We start from the raw sequence: 15,440 nt of genomic DNA on the forward strand, positions 1-15,440 counted from the left end.
GTTTTGTGCTGCACTTTATCAATCCACCTTTGCTGTCATATGTATATTGACGATGATGACGGTCATCAGCACTATTCGCTATCAGGGCTTTTCTCTACAATGTTGTTCTGTCTGAACACCCTTTGCTCAGCCTTTCCCGCGAAACTGAAGGTTGCTGTTTTCGTCCTCTTTATGGAGAGGTGAGCTCCAAGCCAGCTCAAGCGTACAAGTCACTACTCGCCGGCTCTTTTTTGACAAAGCTAAGGAGGGTATGGGAGTGATAAGGAAGCAAGTTTGTAAATATTTTATAGAGATTGCAGTTCTGAACGACGTGTAGCCAAGAACTCGAGTCATCCATGGGACGAGAGTACGTATTTTGTGATCGAGGTAGATACCAGAGGGCTGAGGGCTTTGCTGCTATGATTGTAACCCATAAGAACGTGGCTTTTGCGTGACGTCGATGCTTGGTACGTCTGCATTGTTGAGTCTGTGAAGAGGCAGGATATACGCCTGGGGAGAGTACATCTAGCCCTCGCCGTCATTAGCAGGTCACCTCCATCCGTATCATGGCACTCACCAGGCCACAATCATGCACGGCCACTTCATGAATAATGCCATCAATTCCATTCAATGCAAGTGGTATCAATACTCCATCGTGTCTCCCGATGCTTAGAGGTTCTGCATCAATGCGGAAATCATCCTACACTCCCGCCCAACGTTTATTTGCCACCCAACTCCTTCTCGATGTCGGCCTTGAGGTCCTCAGGCTTCTTGGTGCTAGCCCACCTACCCTTGACCTTTCCGTCACGGCCGACGAGGAACTTCTCAAAGTTCCACTTTACGCGCTTGAGGCCCATGAGGCCGGGCTTCTCGTTCTTGAGCCATTCGAATGCGGGGTCTGCCTGTGCGCCGTTGACCTGTTGGAAGAGGAGAGGATTAGCCAATATTCAGTCATCGCTTAGGGAGTGATTCGTATGCGTATCAAGACAATGTGGTGTGTGTGTGTGAGAGAGAGAGAGAGAGAGGTTTGCACTCGTACTTACATCAATCTTTCCGAGGACTAGGAAGCTCACGCCGTAGTTGATCTGGCAGAACTCTTGAATCTCGTCGTTGGAGCCTGGGTCCTGGCCACCAAACTGGTTGCATGGAAAACCAATAATCTCAAAGTCGTTGGGGTATTTGCCTTTGATCTCCTTGTAGAGCTTCTCGAGGCCCTCGAACTGGGGTGTGAAGCCGCATTTCGAGGCGGTGTTTACGACAAGGACGACTTTGCCGTTGAGCTTGCTGAGATCGTAAGGAGCGCCCTTCTCTGCAAGTCGTTAGCGGCTAAAGCGCGTCAGGAGAGGTGGTGTGATTGGTAAACGTACTGTCCTTTGGCTTGAAGTCGAAGAAGGTGGTAGCGGAAGCCATGGTTGTGTAAAGCGCTTTTCTTCCTGTTGCTTTTTTTGTTACGCAGTCAATCTTCTTCGCGTTGCTAGCTGTGTAGGAACGTGTAGCGGTGGAGTAACAGATGGGTGCAAAAGTGGTGGTTAAGCTTCGGAGCTTTAAGTTGTGTCGCAAAACAGGCCTGAAGTTTGTCGCGATACGCGGGGCTGTGCTTGTCGCCCCTCCCAATCGAATCATGACATGTGATCGCAGGACTGCACTGACGGAGTACGGAATATACGGAGCTCCGTCTATCGTTTCTCTTGCTTACTCGAGAGGCACTGGTCTGGCCTTGCACGTTTTTGGCTGATAGTTTGCGGCTTACGAAATAAGACCCTGATGGAGACCCGATATTTTGCTCTGGGCTTGGGTGGTTGGGGAAGCTGACAGCTGCCACAGAACCTCGGCTTGTCCCGCCCACCACGTCTTACGGACGAAAACCCAGCTGTGGTGGGGCGCCGTTCAAAACTTCGGTGATTGCTTTCTACTATTAGGGTTTGAAGCGATCGGCCCTATCATGGAAGACGTTATTTGGAATCATACAGGGGTTGCCGAAGTATGCCGAACATCCTCGAAGCTGTCTGTGAAGGAGCTCGCATGCGTACTGTCGCCATGGCCACATTCGCAAGCAATTATGCACTTCATTCGTGACATACAGGGGTAAAAATAGAACAACATGAATAACAGTACCATGTACAAAACCAGTATCCCCATTCAACCACCAACATCCGCACGGCGGGTAATGGTGGCGATACAAGACCGACCTCTCCGCGTAGTCATCCTTCTTCGCATCCAAATAGAACTCCATATCCAAAGAAATACAGCTTCACTAATTACACTCCTCCGTTAACAATGGATCAATCTGATACATCAACCAACTCATGCCAACCATATTGCAATGAGTATGACCTTAGTCCATCTCCCCTCAGCGGGGTTGCTGTCACTCTGAGAGTCGACTAGCGATCCTGCGGCATCCAGTCCACGGCTGGGACATGTCCTTGGCTCTGCATCCTGGGTTTGTTTCCGGAGTTGTGGCCAGCCATGGCAAGAGGCATCCATCCGAGACTTGTGGCAAGTCATGGTCCTTCATCCGCTGGCACGCGGGAATCCATCCGGGTTGGGAGAACGCAGAAAATCAAACGCGATGTGTGTGTATGTATTGCAAAAACAAGGGTAGAGATCCGGCTGTGTGATGACAAACCTGCTTGTGGCTGTATCAGCAGACGGAGTCTACCAGACACGTGTGCTTCATTCAACCGCCGAAGACATCCCGGTACTGAGTGCAGATGTCGTGAAGACCAACAACCTCCTTTGTGAGCTGAATGTCGTCCCCGAGGTCACTAGGAGTGCTGAGGTTGGTCAAAACATCAATGATGTGTTGCTTCTTGCTCAAGAACTCCTTGGTAAGGGCCTCGCGGCGCTGCTGGCGTTGTTGCTCAGCAGTAAGCTTGACGACCTTGACGCGCTTCTCGCCAGTCTCCTCAGCTGACGCCTTGCGCTTGCGAGACGCCGATTTGCGAGGAGCTTGTCCTTGCACTGGGGGAGAGGGCTCTGTCGTGGGCCCATCATACTGGTGCACACGCTTCATGTGGTCAAAGAGGTTGTAGCGACGAGGGAAACCGTGACCTGGCACCGCACGCTCGCAGTCACGGAAGTGGCACAGATGTGGCCTGGCTCCGTGGCCGTGCATGCCGTGTGCCTCACGCTCGTGACGGAGGAGGCATGCAGTAGAAGAGAATTGCACGCCAACGCATGTCTTCTTGTTGCAGCGGAATGGCTTCAGGTGAGAGTCCACGTATTTGCTGTGGAAGAAGTCAGATCATGTTGTGAGATGGTTTGCGTGATGAGTGAATGACTTACTCGTAGTTGCACTTCAAAGCTGTTGGCTTGTGTGTGCATCCTGCTTTGCCCTCTTCGGGGCAGTGGTACTTGCCGTCCTTGTCCGGTGTTTGCTGGTAAAGCGGGTGGCTGCGTGCGACCTTGGTACGCTCTTCTTCGAGCTTGGTCTCTGCCGCCTCAGACTGAGAAAGGGTGTCGTCGTTATCGTCAACTGACTGCGCAACAGACACAGGCTTGGCGTCTTCGATAGTGTTGTTCACTGGCTGAGGGAAGTGGACGCTGGCAGTGCTAGTAGGTGTGCCAACAAATGCGCCAAAGCCGACATCTTGAGCTGAAGCCCGCCGTGACTCTTCATGGAGAGAGTATGATGATGAGTTGCGCAGAGTGGCAGGGCGATCTGAGGTATCGAAGGAGGCGCTGTGCCAGTTTCGTTGAGGGGTGCTGTTGAACATGTTCTCGTTCGTCGGCCACGATGTGAATGTGAATGGGTTGTTCTGGAAGTTGGTCTCGGGCGTGGCCCATTGTGGTGAGTCGCTGAGGGTAGCGGGCCCGAAGCGGGGCAAGTTCGCTGTTGAGTAATGTGTGTAGTCCTGAGCAGTAGAATAGTTAGCATACGAGAGGGGTCCCTCTGTGGCATTCCATGATCCAGATGTGGCTGGTTGATGCATGTGGCTCATGTCCAGGTTCTCTGGGAATGCGCTGTAGTTGTCGGAGCTCATGGTCGGCGAGTATATATCGCTGCCAACGAACTGGTTGCTCATCCGGCTCCCCTGGCGGTGTAATTCTGGCTTCTGGGCTCCGCGCCGGCTGGCGCCACTCTGGCTCTGGTATGCGCTGTCCATGCTGCACTCAGACGCAGTATCTTTCAGTTCGAACAAGTCCGAAGTGTGCATGTCCTGGAAGTCTGAAGAGAAAGGAAAGTCCGGTGCGGAAACAACAGGTGTTGGGATCTCCTTTCGCCACTCAGTGATGTTTGAGATGAAGAAAGCAGTCTCCGGTGGTGAGTCGAAGAAAGAGTCGCTAGACGCCAAAGTTAGTCTCCATGCATTCGCACTGCAAACCTGACATGTTCGTGAAGAGAGAAAAAGGAAAACGCCATGTTAGTATATCCGAGGAAGACCTGTGAGGGACGAGTCAGCTAATGCAAAAGAAGAGTACGCTTGATTAGTACGCACCTGGAGGATGCCGGTACTGTTCGTGGTTGATGAAGTGGCGGCCAGGATCCTGTAGAGTAAACACCACGGGCATGGTGAGTTGCGAATCATCCGACAGTCCAGAGGCGATACAGTAGTAATCCAGTGTTCGACCCAGTAGTATCCAGAATCAGGACGGAGACAAGGGAAGAGAACAGATCATCCAGAACATCTTGTGCTCCTTTAACACCACTCAAGTTAGTTTCGGATCAAGTGTCGATGTGGATAGGCTAGAGCTTGAGCCTACAAATACGTACTTCGTAACTCCAAATGTCTCCAAATCAACTCCAAATCCGTGGAAGGTCCTCATTGGCGTCCAGTGGGTAGTCCAGGTGAAGATGGTCATGTAGCTGTTCCTCTGGGCAGAGAAGTTCCTCGGGCTGGTCCATAACGGATTCATCAGGATAGTGGCTTCCTCTGGAGCGGATTGCGTGCAGTGATACTACCAGTCGAGTGTCGCCTAGCGCTGTCGAACAATAACATAAATTGAACGACGTTGCTGAGAGTTGCCTACGTTGTCCTGAGGCGATGCAGGGTTGCATGCCTATGTCGTATACCATGTTCGTAATAGTGCGTCGTAGCGCATGTGACTAGCGCGAGGATCCACTCGAGTCTGTTCACCGCCGTTTCGAGAGCATTACATCATTGCTCTGAAGTCGGGGCAGCGAGGCCTCGTGGTTGTCGTTTCTACAAACACCGTAAGGGCAGTGTGCTACGTCTCTCGAATCCTAGGAGGCTGATGCAGCAAACTATCCGGTCTGGGTAACTGAAGAAAAGTGGCCATGTGGAAGTCCATTACCGGGGCGGTAGATCCTCTGGGTGGTTGTCCTGTGGCATCCTTTGGGCATCCATGTGTGGGCTGTAATGGCGGCAAAACAAAAGCAAACAACAGTAGGAAAGAAACACATGAATCTAGTAACACAAGACGTAGTAGTAGTCAAACGTAAGGAAAGGCGTAAAGCAGAACATGAGGTGGGGGAAAACCGTTGGGCAGTAAGTACCTCGATAGGGCTCCGTCTGGGCTCCGAATTGTCATCCTGAGCAAGGGCTCTTGTTTTGTGGTCGTCGACTTTGATGTTCGTTTCTGGCAAATTGTGCTAGAAGAACCGCTGGAGGTTTGCTTGTTGGCAGAGGCGACTGTCGTTTTCGAGTTTTGGTGGTGTGGTGTTGAAGAGGGAGGGAGGAAACGAGCGGGACAAGAATGTGTGTGGGTGGGCAAGAGTGCTGACCGGTTGGTGGCTTAGTCCGAGTGCCAACGCATAGGAGCGAGCCCCACAAGCATATCCCACGAGTAAAATCCTGTTACGGTCCTTCGGCGGTTCCAAAACCAATGGGCCAAAATTCTTTTGCGGCTGGGTAGGGACGGGTGCACTTCTTATCAATTTGTGTCCAGCGCTAACGTCACAGACATGGAGCTCGGTTCTCCAGTTACCCTGCGCCTTTCGCGACTCACAATGGGAGGACAACGTTCCGAGTCGGCGAAATATTCTTGTCGCTCATGGGTCGAAAATGTGGGAATCTAAACTGAACTGCAGTCAGGGGAACGCCGGGTCTGCAAAGTGGGAAACGATCGCTGCTGCCATCCACCAACCGAAGCCGGAGGGCGGCTCGACAGCGCCGTCAAACCTGCAAAATCAGGGACCCTGGCAGCCGATGGTGCACAGGATCGATATGGTTCTCATGTAGACCCGCGATCAACAAAATTAAACTCTGCCCGCGGCAATTATGCTCACAAATCATTGCGGCGATTTGCAGCGAAGCAGGGAGAGGCTGAGCGTTGCGCGGCTCCCGTCGAACGCGCAATAGCCCGGTACCTGTGATTGATACGATTCGGGCTATGGGACAACGGTGTCCCTCCCTCTCATCAGCCGGCTTACCCGCAACGCTCCGCGCTGCCTGTCTCCTTGAATCCAATCTCCTCGTAACGGGAGGTGACAGTGTGTGCGTGCGTAGAAGCGTGCATACAGCCACCGACAGGGCTACTTCTGACATGGCTTCACGGCAGATTATGGCGGCACCTGCATACATCACAGTGATACAACCCCACTATGGTTGTCTCATCAAGCCTGTGCTGTAGCACACACATTGTCGGCGGCTTTGTGTAGGAGACTACGAACAGCATTTAGCCTTGACATGTCGCGAACTGGAGCGTCGCTCATCAGGCAACGGCCCTTCTGCCAGGCGCCGCATAGTAACTATGACATACTTTGTGATACGAAACTCAGAACAATGTGAGATATTCGGGAAGCCTGTCCATTGTTAGAATGCGTCCGGACAACGAATGAAAATTTGCAAGGGGAAAGATTTGATGTCAGATAGGAGCGAAAGACATTGCTGAATTCGTTCCTCATTGTCCGAAGACTAAGATGAACTATGCTTTGAAATTTGTGGTATCATCAGGAAAGAGGAAAGGGGTTGGCGATCAGAATCGTTGCTTAACATACCTGTGCTAAGTGTTTGGCGACTGCGAGATGACATTGACTCGGATTCGCAATGTTGAGCGGACGGTGAGGCAGTGCAGCTAATGACACGCACTGTGTTTGCAGCAAATTCGTCTGTAGCTGCAATGAAGGGAAGGAGGTGTGAGCCGCAACATGTGCAAGCAGAAGGAGCGGGTGAGATTTTCACTCATCGGCCCGGCTTTTCTGTGCCCGAAGGATCGGCATGAGTACCTGCCAATCTTCACCTCGAAGAAACAGCTTGCTACCCAAGAGCGGGGAGCCTCAAACTCTAAAGACACGGCACACGACGCGTGTCCTTTTGGATGGCGAGTTTGACTCAGGTTGCACCGATGGCGGAAGGATTGGCGGATGCCTACATCGAGAAATCGAGAGGCCTTGATGGTGAGGAAGAGTGCTGCAGTGCAAACGCGAAAGACATTTCTTCAATTCCTCGCTTATCGAATAGGGTAAGGCGTAGCTCTTAGTCGGCCACTGACGTCACTCACGTGACGCTACTGCTCGTGGCTAGCGTTCCATGCGCTCCTCGACCGTGGGCTTGACAACTTGCAAGGTCTGGTACGACGCAACATAATCACGATGAAGCAGCAATTCGAAAACCCATGGGGAATGACACTAGCGACATTCGCAGAATAAAGAAAAACTGTAACTTCCGATCGCAAGTCAGTTAGGCACAACGTCGAATTTGATCATGGCGATGATGAACACAGCCAAATCCTCCCACTGCAGAGATTCGGAGCTGGCAGTGCCTGCAAGTCAAAACGACGTGCGAGATAAGGTAAAGTGCGTGGTTTCTTGACGATTCCGTCCTCAAACACACCGTCTTCCACGCCGTCATGGGCCCGGTCTACCCCAGGATCTTACAGTGGTCGGTCTTGTCCCGATCTACCTCGAAAAGCTAGCGCGATCGATATACTATGATAAGGCACGGACACGTGCCTCATGAGCAACCGTTCTAGACATTCCATCCAGATTTGGACTCTGACAGGCTGTCTTCGAGACCATGACTGCTCGCACCGATCGACGTCATGCTCTAGGGTGTATGTAATCGGCGGTTCATGCTAGGGAACCACAAGTCATACATGATGCGTATGAATCATCAAGATCTCATTCGCCAAAGAGCAACTTTAAGCTTCGATCAACGAGACCGAAAGTAGGCTGGTGTTCATCCGTTGCCCTTTCTTGTCATCGTTACAGATTTCAGGGTCCAAGCTGCACGTTTGGAATGCGGGGGAATCTCAGCGCCCTTTTGATTGGCACGATCATATATCGTCTGCGTAATGGTCAGGCCACGAGCGATCGTACTTTGGATGACACTCAGCTGGAGAACGGTTATATGAAGCTGTGATTTCCTCTATTTCCTCATCAGCTCACCATTCAATAACGATCAACAAATTCTCATCTACACGCAACTCTTCAATTCAACCAGTGTCATCGACATCACAATGCCCTCTCCATTCCAGCAGAAGTACTCTACCCAGAACCACAAGGTCTTTGGAGACAACACTACACCAGCCATGCCAGAGGCTCCCAAGCAGGATGCCGAACGTCGCTCTTCAGAGTCTTCAGTGGGCTCCTCATCTTACGATGGACGCCGCAGGGTATGTACAGCAGCGTTGTGTCAAACGGCTACAAAACTTGCCAAAAGCGTATGCTAACGCGTATTCCAGTCTTCTGCAGCTCAGCGATTTGCAAACCTAGAGGCCCTCAAGCGTCGTCAAGACGAGGAGAGCTTGGCCCGAAGGCAGTCTTTCCACGACGCATACGGAAAGCCAGGCTTTCTTGGAACTCTGTGGAACAAGTTCGTATTGCCGAACTAGCTGGTTTCTTTACATCGCTAACATTGCATAGCTTTACTCGTGGCCCCATCAGCCCTCCTGGTCAGAAGTAGATTGACCAACAATTGTGGTATTTCTTATGGGTCCTCAAAGCCACTTGAACGCCATTGTGGTTAGGAATATTTAGCATACTCTTATGCTTGGAGTTTCAATCTTGCGGTTGCCGTATTTGCACTAAGCGGGCATAGCGATGGTTTTGGTCAGTTTTCACATGATCATACGATGTGTACCATAGTAAGGAGATGTACTGTATCATATTATGGAAAATTACCTTGACGACCTTTCTCAACACGTCTGCGTCATCATGTATGTGGGTTCATGTCTTAGCAAAAGCTTAGGTCCATGCGGGGATGATCCACCAGACACCGATTGGTGTTCGCCAAAGTGACGTCGTGGCCAGAACCTGTCAATTCACACGAACAACACCTTGCATCAACATACAGAATCATCTACTAGCACCGCCATAGCGACTTCACAAATACCTTGGCAAAACTTGACCCGCCAACCGACACCTCAAGGAACCCAGTGCCAACACGATACCCCACCAACACCTACAACTTCATCACTGCTACCGCCTTTTTGCGCCCACGTGCCAACATAGCACAATTAGTCGAGCAATGGCCACGAGATCTCGCTCGCCAGGCTTTGGCGACACAACGAGCATCAATCTCAGCCGCTTGCTGTCCAGATTAGATCGCCTTGTACTGGTTGACCCATCACCACAGTTGCGAAAGTCAACCTATGAGCGCGCACGCGTGAGTGCGGTAAGCTTCACGCCTGTTGATCTACGCCTGTCTAGACATACTAATGATACTGCAGAACATCGAACATGCGCGCACCTTGCTCCTCAGTCTTGAACACTCGGCCTCCACGATACCCTCCAAGTCGAAGAAAGCCGAACTACAAAACGACCTACAGCAGAAACGCGAACTCATAAAACAGCTTAATCAGCGGATATACGAGCTTAACCAGCTAGACGATACGGCGTCCGAGGGGTCTGTAGATTCAGACGAAGAAGACGCAGACCAGTTCCCGTCATACGCACCAAGAGTCAAGACGGAAGCAGGACGGGATGTGTCGACAGGAACAGAGGGCAACGAAGCATTTCAGAATGCAGCACAAGGCATCGCATCAGAACTTCGCCGAAGAGGAAAGGCGGATGCGAGCACAGCGGGAGCGCAATCAGCGTCCGGCAACTCCTTGTTTCCTTCCAAGCCCACGACAGGCGACCCGTCGCTCGCAAAAACAGAGGCGCTCCTCTCTCACGAACGCAACGAACAAGAGGAGCTCACGACAGACTTGCTCGATATGGCGAGGCAGTTGAAGGAGCAGTCGATACATTTCGGAAACACGCTCGAGGGTGACAAGAGCGTAGTGGATCGAGCGCTCGCTGGGCTGGACAAGAACACGTTGAACATGGATGCTGCCAGCAGAAGAATGGGGGCACTGCGGAAGATGACCGAGGGCAAGGGCTGGTGGGACAGGATCAAGCTCTATTGCATGATTGCTGGGTTATGGCTAATCGCCTTCCTGATCGTCTTCGTTGGGCCGAAGATTCGGTTCTAGGGCATCACTGGATGTCGCAGACCTGTCGAGCGATATTTTACGTGGCACGCATCGCGAAGCCACACGCAAAGCTTTGCGGGTCCTTGTACCAGCGTCAGGAACAGCACCACACGCTTAGCTAAGACAAAACCAATCCACGCAGTATTCATACTGCTTCGCATGCAGTACAGCTCACTGTTCTCCACTTGGATCGTTCAATCTTGGACGCTTCAGCCATGATCGGGCCGCCCGATCCTCACCGCTGAGCCACGACGAATCTGGACCCTGCACCATCTCGCAACCTGCATGCAGCCGCTTAGCGGCTCCAAGCTCCATCTTATTATGTGCCCTGCCTCGACCACAACAACACAACATTGAATCATTGACGCTTTGCACACATACTTTGGGTTGATATATTTAGTGTCGCGACAAGATGGCAACCATGGAAATGCATTCATTGGGCTCGCGCTGTATGTATTCGTCGCCAGACATAACTCTGCGCACCAGCACTTTCTCGCTCGCAACCTGTAATGCGCATTGTCTGACGTACCATTACAGCCCTGAACCATGCATCCGCTGATGCAGAAGCCGAGTACGACCGTCTCCGAGACCTTGCGCGCCAGGAAGCTGCAAAACGATCCTCATGTTTCGACCGCGCGCATCAAGCATACGAATCCGGCGATGGAGCGCGCGCTCACGAGCTCTCTGAAGAAGGCAAAGCCCATGCCGCGAAAATGAACCAGTACAACAACCAGGCACGCGACTACATCTTCAGGGAAAACAACGCCGAGGGCCGCGTCGCCAGCGATACCATTGACCTGCACGGCTTGTTTGTGGAAGAGGCCGAGGATGTCCTGGAAGAGAGGATCAGGGTTGCAAGACAGAGGGGAGAGAGCCATCTCCATGTCATTGTAGGCAAAGGCAACCATAGCAGGAATCATGTCCAGAAGATCAAGCCAAGAGTTGAGCAAGTGTGCCGCGAGCTGGGATTGCAATACCGCACCGAGGAGAACGAGGGCAGGATCTTCGTAAACCTCCAAGGTGGAGATGTCCACGAGATGCCACCGCCTCCCCAGGCACCCAGCTATGGTGGCTACCCAGGGCAGCATGGTGGCCAACATGGCGGTCAGCACCATGGAGGTCAGCCACAGCATGGTGGCCAACAGCATGGCCAACAGCAGAATAACAACGAAGAGATTGAGCAGATGGTCAAGAAGGGCTTGCCTAAGTTGCTTAAGATGCTCAAGTGCTGCACGGTCATGTAAGGGCTCAGTTGGTTCAATCTTGTGCAGATTGAGAGAGCATGACTTGGAGGGCTGGAGAGATACTCCAGGCGCACGTCACGCTGGGAAGATGTTGATACCCCTGGGCTGGACAAGGAACGCTATTACAGTGTATGTACGAGCAGGTACATGTTCGAATATTTTTTATATGACTGAAAATGGAGCCATCTTTGCTTCACAGCTGTCGCAGTAGAGTACTTGTCACTTGAAGAGCTACGGCCGTTGTGCCTCTTTCGTGTTGGAAAGAGATCCACCACACAGTTTCGTAATCCACGCAACAGTTCCGACAGGATACAGAGATAATAGCATCATCAGGAACGGATGAGGCTTCAAGACACTGATGTGAAGTGGATGATCCACTTCGAGAAAAGAGATGAGCGGCGCAATTTCGCGCACCGAAGAAGATCTGATTTTGGAATACAGGCTCGTTTATACCCGCTGGGTATGCGAATCCCGCATGGGATAGTGATATCCGAAGACTTCATGCAAGGGCTTCCAGGAGTGACGAAATGGTGCATTCTGCAGCTTAGATAATACTCATCAAGCCGAGACATGCATGGTATACTTCTACATTGTGGTAAGTTGCAACACGTTGACATTACCGTTGTACTCTGCCCAGAATGTTGGTACGACGGAGGCGTTCCCTTCCACCCGACGGTGCGTCCATCTATCAGTGTCTACGCTAGATTTGCAGTTGTACATGAACTCGATATCGTGGAGATGAGCAAAAAAAAAAAAAGAATTTCATAGTATTTGCAATAAATTAGTTTGGGGTACCGAATGTGTTGGGCGAAGTCGTGAATGACGTTCGGAGCCGCGGCCCGCTCCTCCACTTTCCATGCATCTCGACCCGAGCACCTTGACTTGCTACACCTAAAGGACCAAGACATAAAGTACACAGCGTAATGACACAAACACAATCGCCGCCCGTTCCGTCACCTCCGCCCGATCTCAGCGCCAGGCTCCCCAAGCTCATCCCTCGCAAACGCGCCCCCACGTCGCGAGAGCCGCCTTCCGCCCCTCCCCCGCCAACGCCCTTGTTACCTGAGCCGCCGAATCTCGAGAGACATACGTACACACGACCGTCCAGACGCATATTGAGCCCAGAAGATCACCAGCTCTTCCTCAAGAGTGAAACATGCACACTAGTCGAAGCTTTTGTGTTCGGCATCGCAGATTCGGTGCGCGACCGCAGCATTTCGAGTATCAAGGATGAGGAGGTGACAGACACGGTCAAGACAGTCGTCCAGATACTAGCAGAAGCGGGCAAGGTCTTGGAAAGATGTCCGCGCGAAGACACAGGGTCACGCTTCGGCAACCCAGTCTTCCGCACATTTCTGGACGAAGTTGAGATGTCGCTACCACTGTGGCACGAGAAACTAGGATTGAAAGACAAGGCGCCGGTCGACGAGATGGCGACGTACCTCCACAACTCCTTCGGAAACAAGCGACGCATAGACTACGGATCCGGCCACGAGCTCAACTTCTTCCTCTGGCTGCTATGTCTAAATCGCATCGGCATACTCCCTGACACAACCTTCCCTGCCCTCGCCCTCGTCGTCCTCCCTGCATATCTCCGCCTCATGCGCCGCGTGCAAGAAGAATATTACCTCGAGCCTGCCGGTTCTCATGGTGTCTGGGGGCTAGACGACTACCAGTTCCTCCCCTTCCTATTCGGCGCAGCGCAACTCCTTCACCATCCCTACATCACGCCGAAAAGCATACACAACCCCTTGGTACTAGAGGAAGAGAGCAAGAACTACCTCTACCTCGACCAAATTGCCTTTGTCAACTCGGTCAAGAACGTCGAGGGTCTGCGCTGGCATTCACCTATGCTTGACGATATATCCTCGGCGAAGAACTGGTTGAAGATTGAATCCGGAATGCGCAAAATGTTCCGCAAGGAAATCTTGGAGAAGCTGCCGGTCATGCAGCACTTTCTGTTTGGTAGCTTGGTGCCGCCTGTGGATGGGATGAGCACCGAGGAGGAGGCAGGTGTGGAGAAGGAGGAAGAGGAAGAAGAGGGCGGAGAGGTCAAAGTGTTCGACGATGAGATGGGAAAGAGACATGTACACGCAAGTGTTGGTTGGGGAGATTGCTGCGGCATTGCCGTGCCGTCTGCTGTTGGTGCTGAGAGCGAAGCGCGGAAAGGTGGTGCTAGGGGGTTGCGGAGAGTGCCTTTTGATTAGAGACGAAGTGGGACAGAGTGTGTAACGGCGTTTGGAAAAAATGATTCCGGTCATACATGGTGTTGGGTACACCTGGGTAGATGATTATCACGAATCGGCACACGTAATCAGGACTAAAGGTTGGAGTCCTGCAGGTAGCTTTGATGTCATTAATAAAGACTACGGCGTTCCATCGAGCCGCCGGCGAGACCTAATACGTTCCAGTGTCAACCCTCTGGTTTCAACCACTCGTTGCACAGCAATATCTCTCGCTTCCACCGGCTCACTCTCCCCAATTCTTTCTCCAGGAGAGCCGTCGACCTCCAGCGCACCGTTCAACGCTGCCTCTGTGGGCCCTCCAAACCCGTCAAAAGCACTCCCACTTGGCAGGAAAGTAGCACAGTCTCTCCACTCCTCGCCTGACTTGGTCACCGCCTGTGCAGTCGTTTTGAGCTTCTCGTCCATCACCTCGAGATCCTTGTGCAGTTTAGGATCAGAATTCCAGGGAAGCAAGGATGAAATGGTTCTCCGCGTTGCTTTCAGTTTCCTCTTGATTTCTGTGCGTCGTGTTGTGAGTGGTAGGGGCACGGACTGGGAGATTCGAAGAATATCTTCGCCTTGGGAAAGGGTTGGGTAAGCGGTGCTGGGAGGATGGTATCGACGCCATTGTTGACATTGCTTCGAAAAGGCGAGTCCTTTTCGTTTCGGAACGGAGAGGTTGGGACGGCGAGGAGAGGAGATGATTTGAGTGTTGAGGAAGTTGTGCCTCCGGTTGTTACCGAAACATAGGGTCCTGGCGGGAGGGCGGGCGTTGCTGGCTCGTTGGTTATATGATATGTTCTTCTCCGTTTGATGAGTACTTTTGGAGTGCTGGCAGGTTCACGTTAGATACAGATCATAGCAAGTCAAGTGCTTCGTGCGTGAAAAGATGGAGGGAAAACTCACCGAGGAGTCTTCGCGTCAGACTTTTGATGAGCAGAGTCAACTGGCTTCTCTTTTGATGGTGGAGTGAGGCGAGGTCGTATTGGTAAGGGGGAAATCTCTAGACGGCGATGTTGATATGGAGCTGGTTCTGGTGGTAGAGGATTAGAGATTGATAGCTCATTCCTGGGTAGTGACGGAGTGGAGTTTTGAGGACGAAGACGGATTGGTGGCAAAGGCACGGGAGTGGTGGTACTTGTTGACCTTTTGATACGCAGCGGCTCAGGATACTCGAGATTGTATAGATCTGATACTGGTTTGGATCTCCATCGAGACTTCTGGTGTGATGGCGAAGATGAAGAAGAGGAAACAGGCGTTGATGGCTTGTTGACACCCAATGGCTTGGGTGCCTCGACTTGACGACGAAATGATGCACGCTGTAGAAGAGGCATGGCTAAGATGAAATATCGGTAATAACCACTTAACAACAGGGTATAGAGCCGCTGAGAACGCGAACGCGAACGGTAACAATAACAAACTGATGTGTCTGGTAATGAGGTACAATTTGGAATACTCGGGTACCAGCCCACCATGTCTTCTTATAGGCAAGTGACTTCCGTCTTTCAGGGGGCTGTGTAATGATCATTTTTGCTCGTTTGAATGCACAGGTATGTCCTGCCATCATATATTACACACTGAGACCTGCCGGTTGACCGTTTTGGCGAATATGTATCTGGTACTGTTGAGAATCAGGGTCGACTTCCGTGTTCACATGTGAAGTAGCTCCCGA

The 15,440-nt window shown here is 51.8% G+C and overlaps 6 protein-coding genes across 6 annotated transcripts; 4 read left to right on the plus strand and 2 right to left on the minus strand.

Annotated features, from left to right (window-relative positions):
- Positions 1-396: 396 nt before the first annotated feature.
- On the minus strand, positions 397-1,389 carry ACET3X_002380 (uncharacterized protein; the record flags this gene model as incomplete). The annotated part of the gene is made up of 5 exons (XM_069449116.1): positions 397-504; positions 557-579; positions 770-896; positions 1,023-1,288; positions 1,347-1,389. 5 exons carry the CDS (start codon positions 1,387-1,389, stop codon positions 397-399), a joined length of 567 nt encoding a protein of 188 aa, XP_069308927.1.
- Positions 1,390-2,051: 662 nt separating this feature from the next.
- Positions 2,052-7,278, minus strand: ACET3X_002381 (uncharacterized protein). Its single transcript, XM_069449117.1, has 4 exons — positions 6,881-7,278; positions 5,438-6,685; positions 3,265-4,263; positions 2,052-3,206 (listed from the first exon to the last, which is right to left on the minus strand). The coding sequence occupies exons 2-4, from the start codon at positions 5,470-5,472 to the stop codon at positions 2,657-2,659; spliced, it is 1,584 nt and encodes a 527-aa protein (XP_069308928.1). The 5' UTR covers positions 5,473-6,685; positions 6,881-7,278; the 3' UTR covers positions 2,052-2,656.
- Positions 7,279-8,340: 1,062 nt separating this feature from the next.
- On the plus strand, positions 8,341-8,786 carry ACET3X_002382 (uncharacterized protein; the record flags this gene model as incomplete). Its single annotated transcript, XM_069449118.1, has 3 exons — positions 8,341-8,496; positions 8,566-8,696; positions 8,747-8,786. The coding sequence occupies 3 exons, from the start codon at positions 8,341-8,343 to the stop codon at positions 8,784-8,786; spliced, it is 327 nt and encodes a 108-aa protein (XP_069308929.1).
- A 564-nt stretch (positions 8,787-9,350) lies between these two features.
- ACET3X_002383 (uncharacterized protein) lies at positions 9,351-10,299 on the plus strand (the record flags this gene model as incomplete). Its single annotated transcript, XM_069449119.1, has 2 exons — positions 9,351-9,497; positions 9,553-10,299. The coding sequence occupies 2 exons, from the start codon at positions 9,351-9,353 to the stop codon at positions 10,297-10,299; spliced, it is 894 nt and encodes a 297-aa protein (XP_069308930.1).
- A 421-nt stretch (positions 10,300-10,720) lies between these two features.
- Positions 10,721-11,543, plus strand: ACET3X_002384 (uncharacterized protein; the record flags this gene model as incomplete). The annotated part of the gene is made up of 2 exons (XM_069449120.1): positions 10,721-10,748; positions 10,837-11,543. The coding sequence occupies 2 exons, from the start codon at positions 10,721-10,723 to the stop codon at positions 11,541-11,543; spliced, it is 735 nt and encodes a 244-aa protein (XP_069308931.1).
- Positions 11,544-12,405: 862 nt separating this feature from the next.
- On the plus strand, positions 12,406-13,935 carry ACET3X_002385 (uncharacterized protein). Its single transcript, XM_069449122.1, has one exon. It carries the CDS (start codon positions 12,467-12,469, stop codon positions 13,748-13,750), a length of 1,284 nt encoding a protein of 427 aa, XP_069308932.1. The 5' UTR covers positions 12,406-12,466; the 3' UTR covers positions 13,751-13,935.
- Positions 13,936-15,440: the final 1,505 nt, after the last annotated feature.

This window comes from Alternaria dauci, chromosome 2 (genome assembly GCF_042100115.1).
Source record: "Alternaria dauci strain A2016 chromosome 2, whole genome shotgun sequence".
Taxonomy (NCBI): Eukaryota; Fungi; Ascomycota; class Dothideomycetes; order Pleosporales; family Pleosporaceae; genus Alternaria; species Alternaria dauci.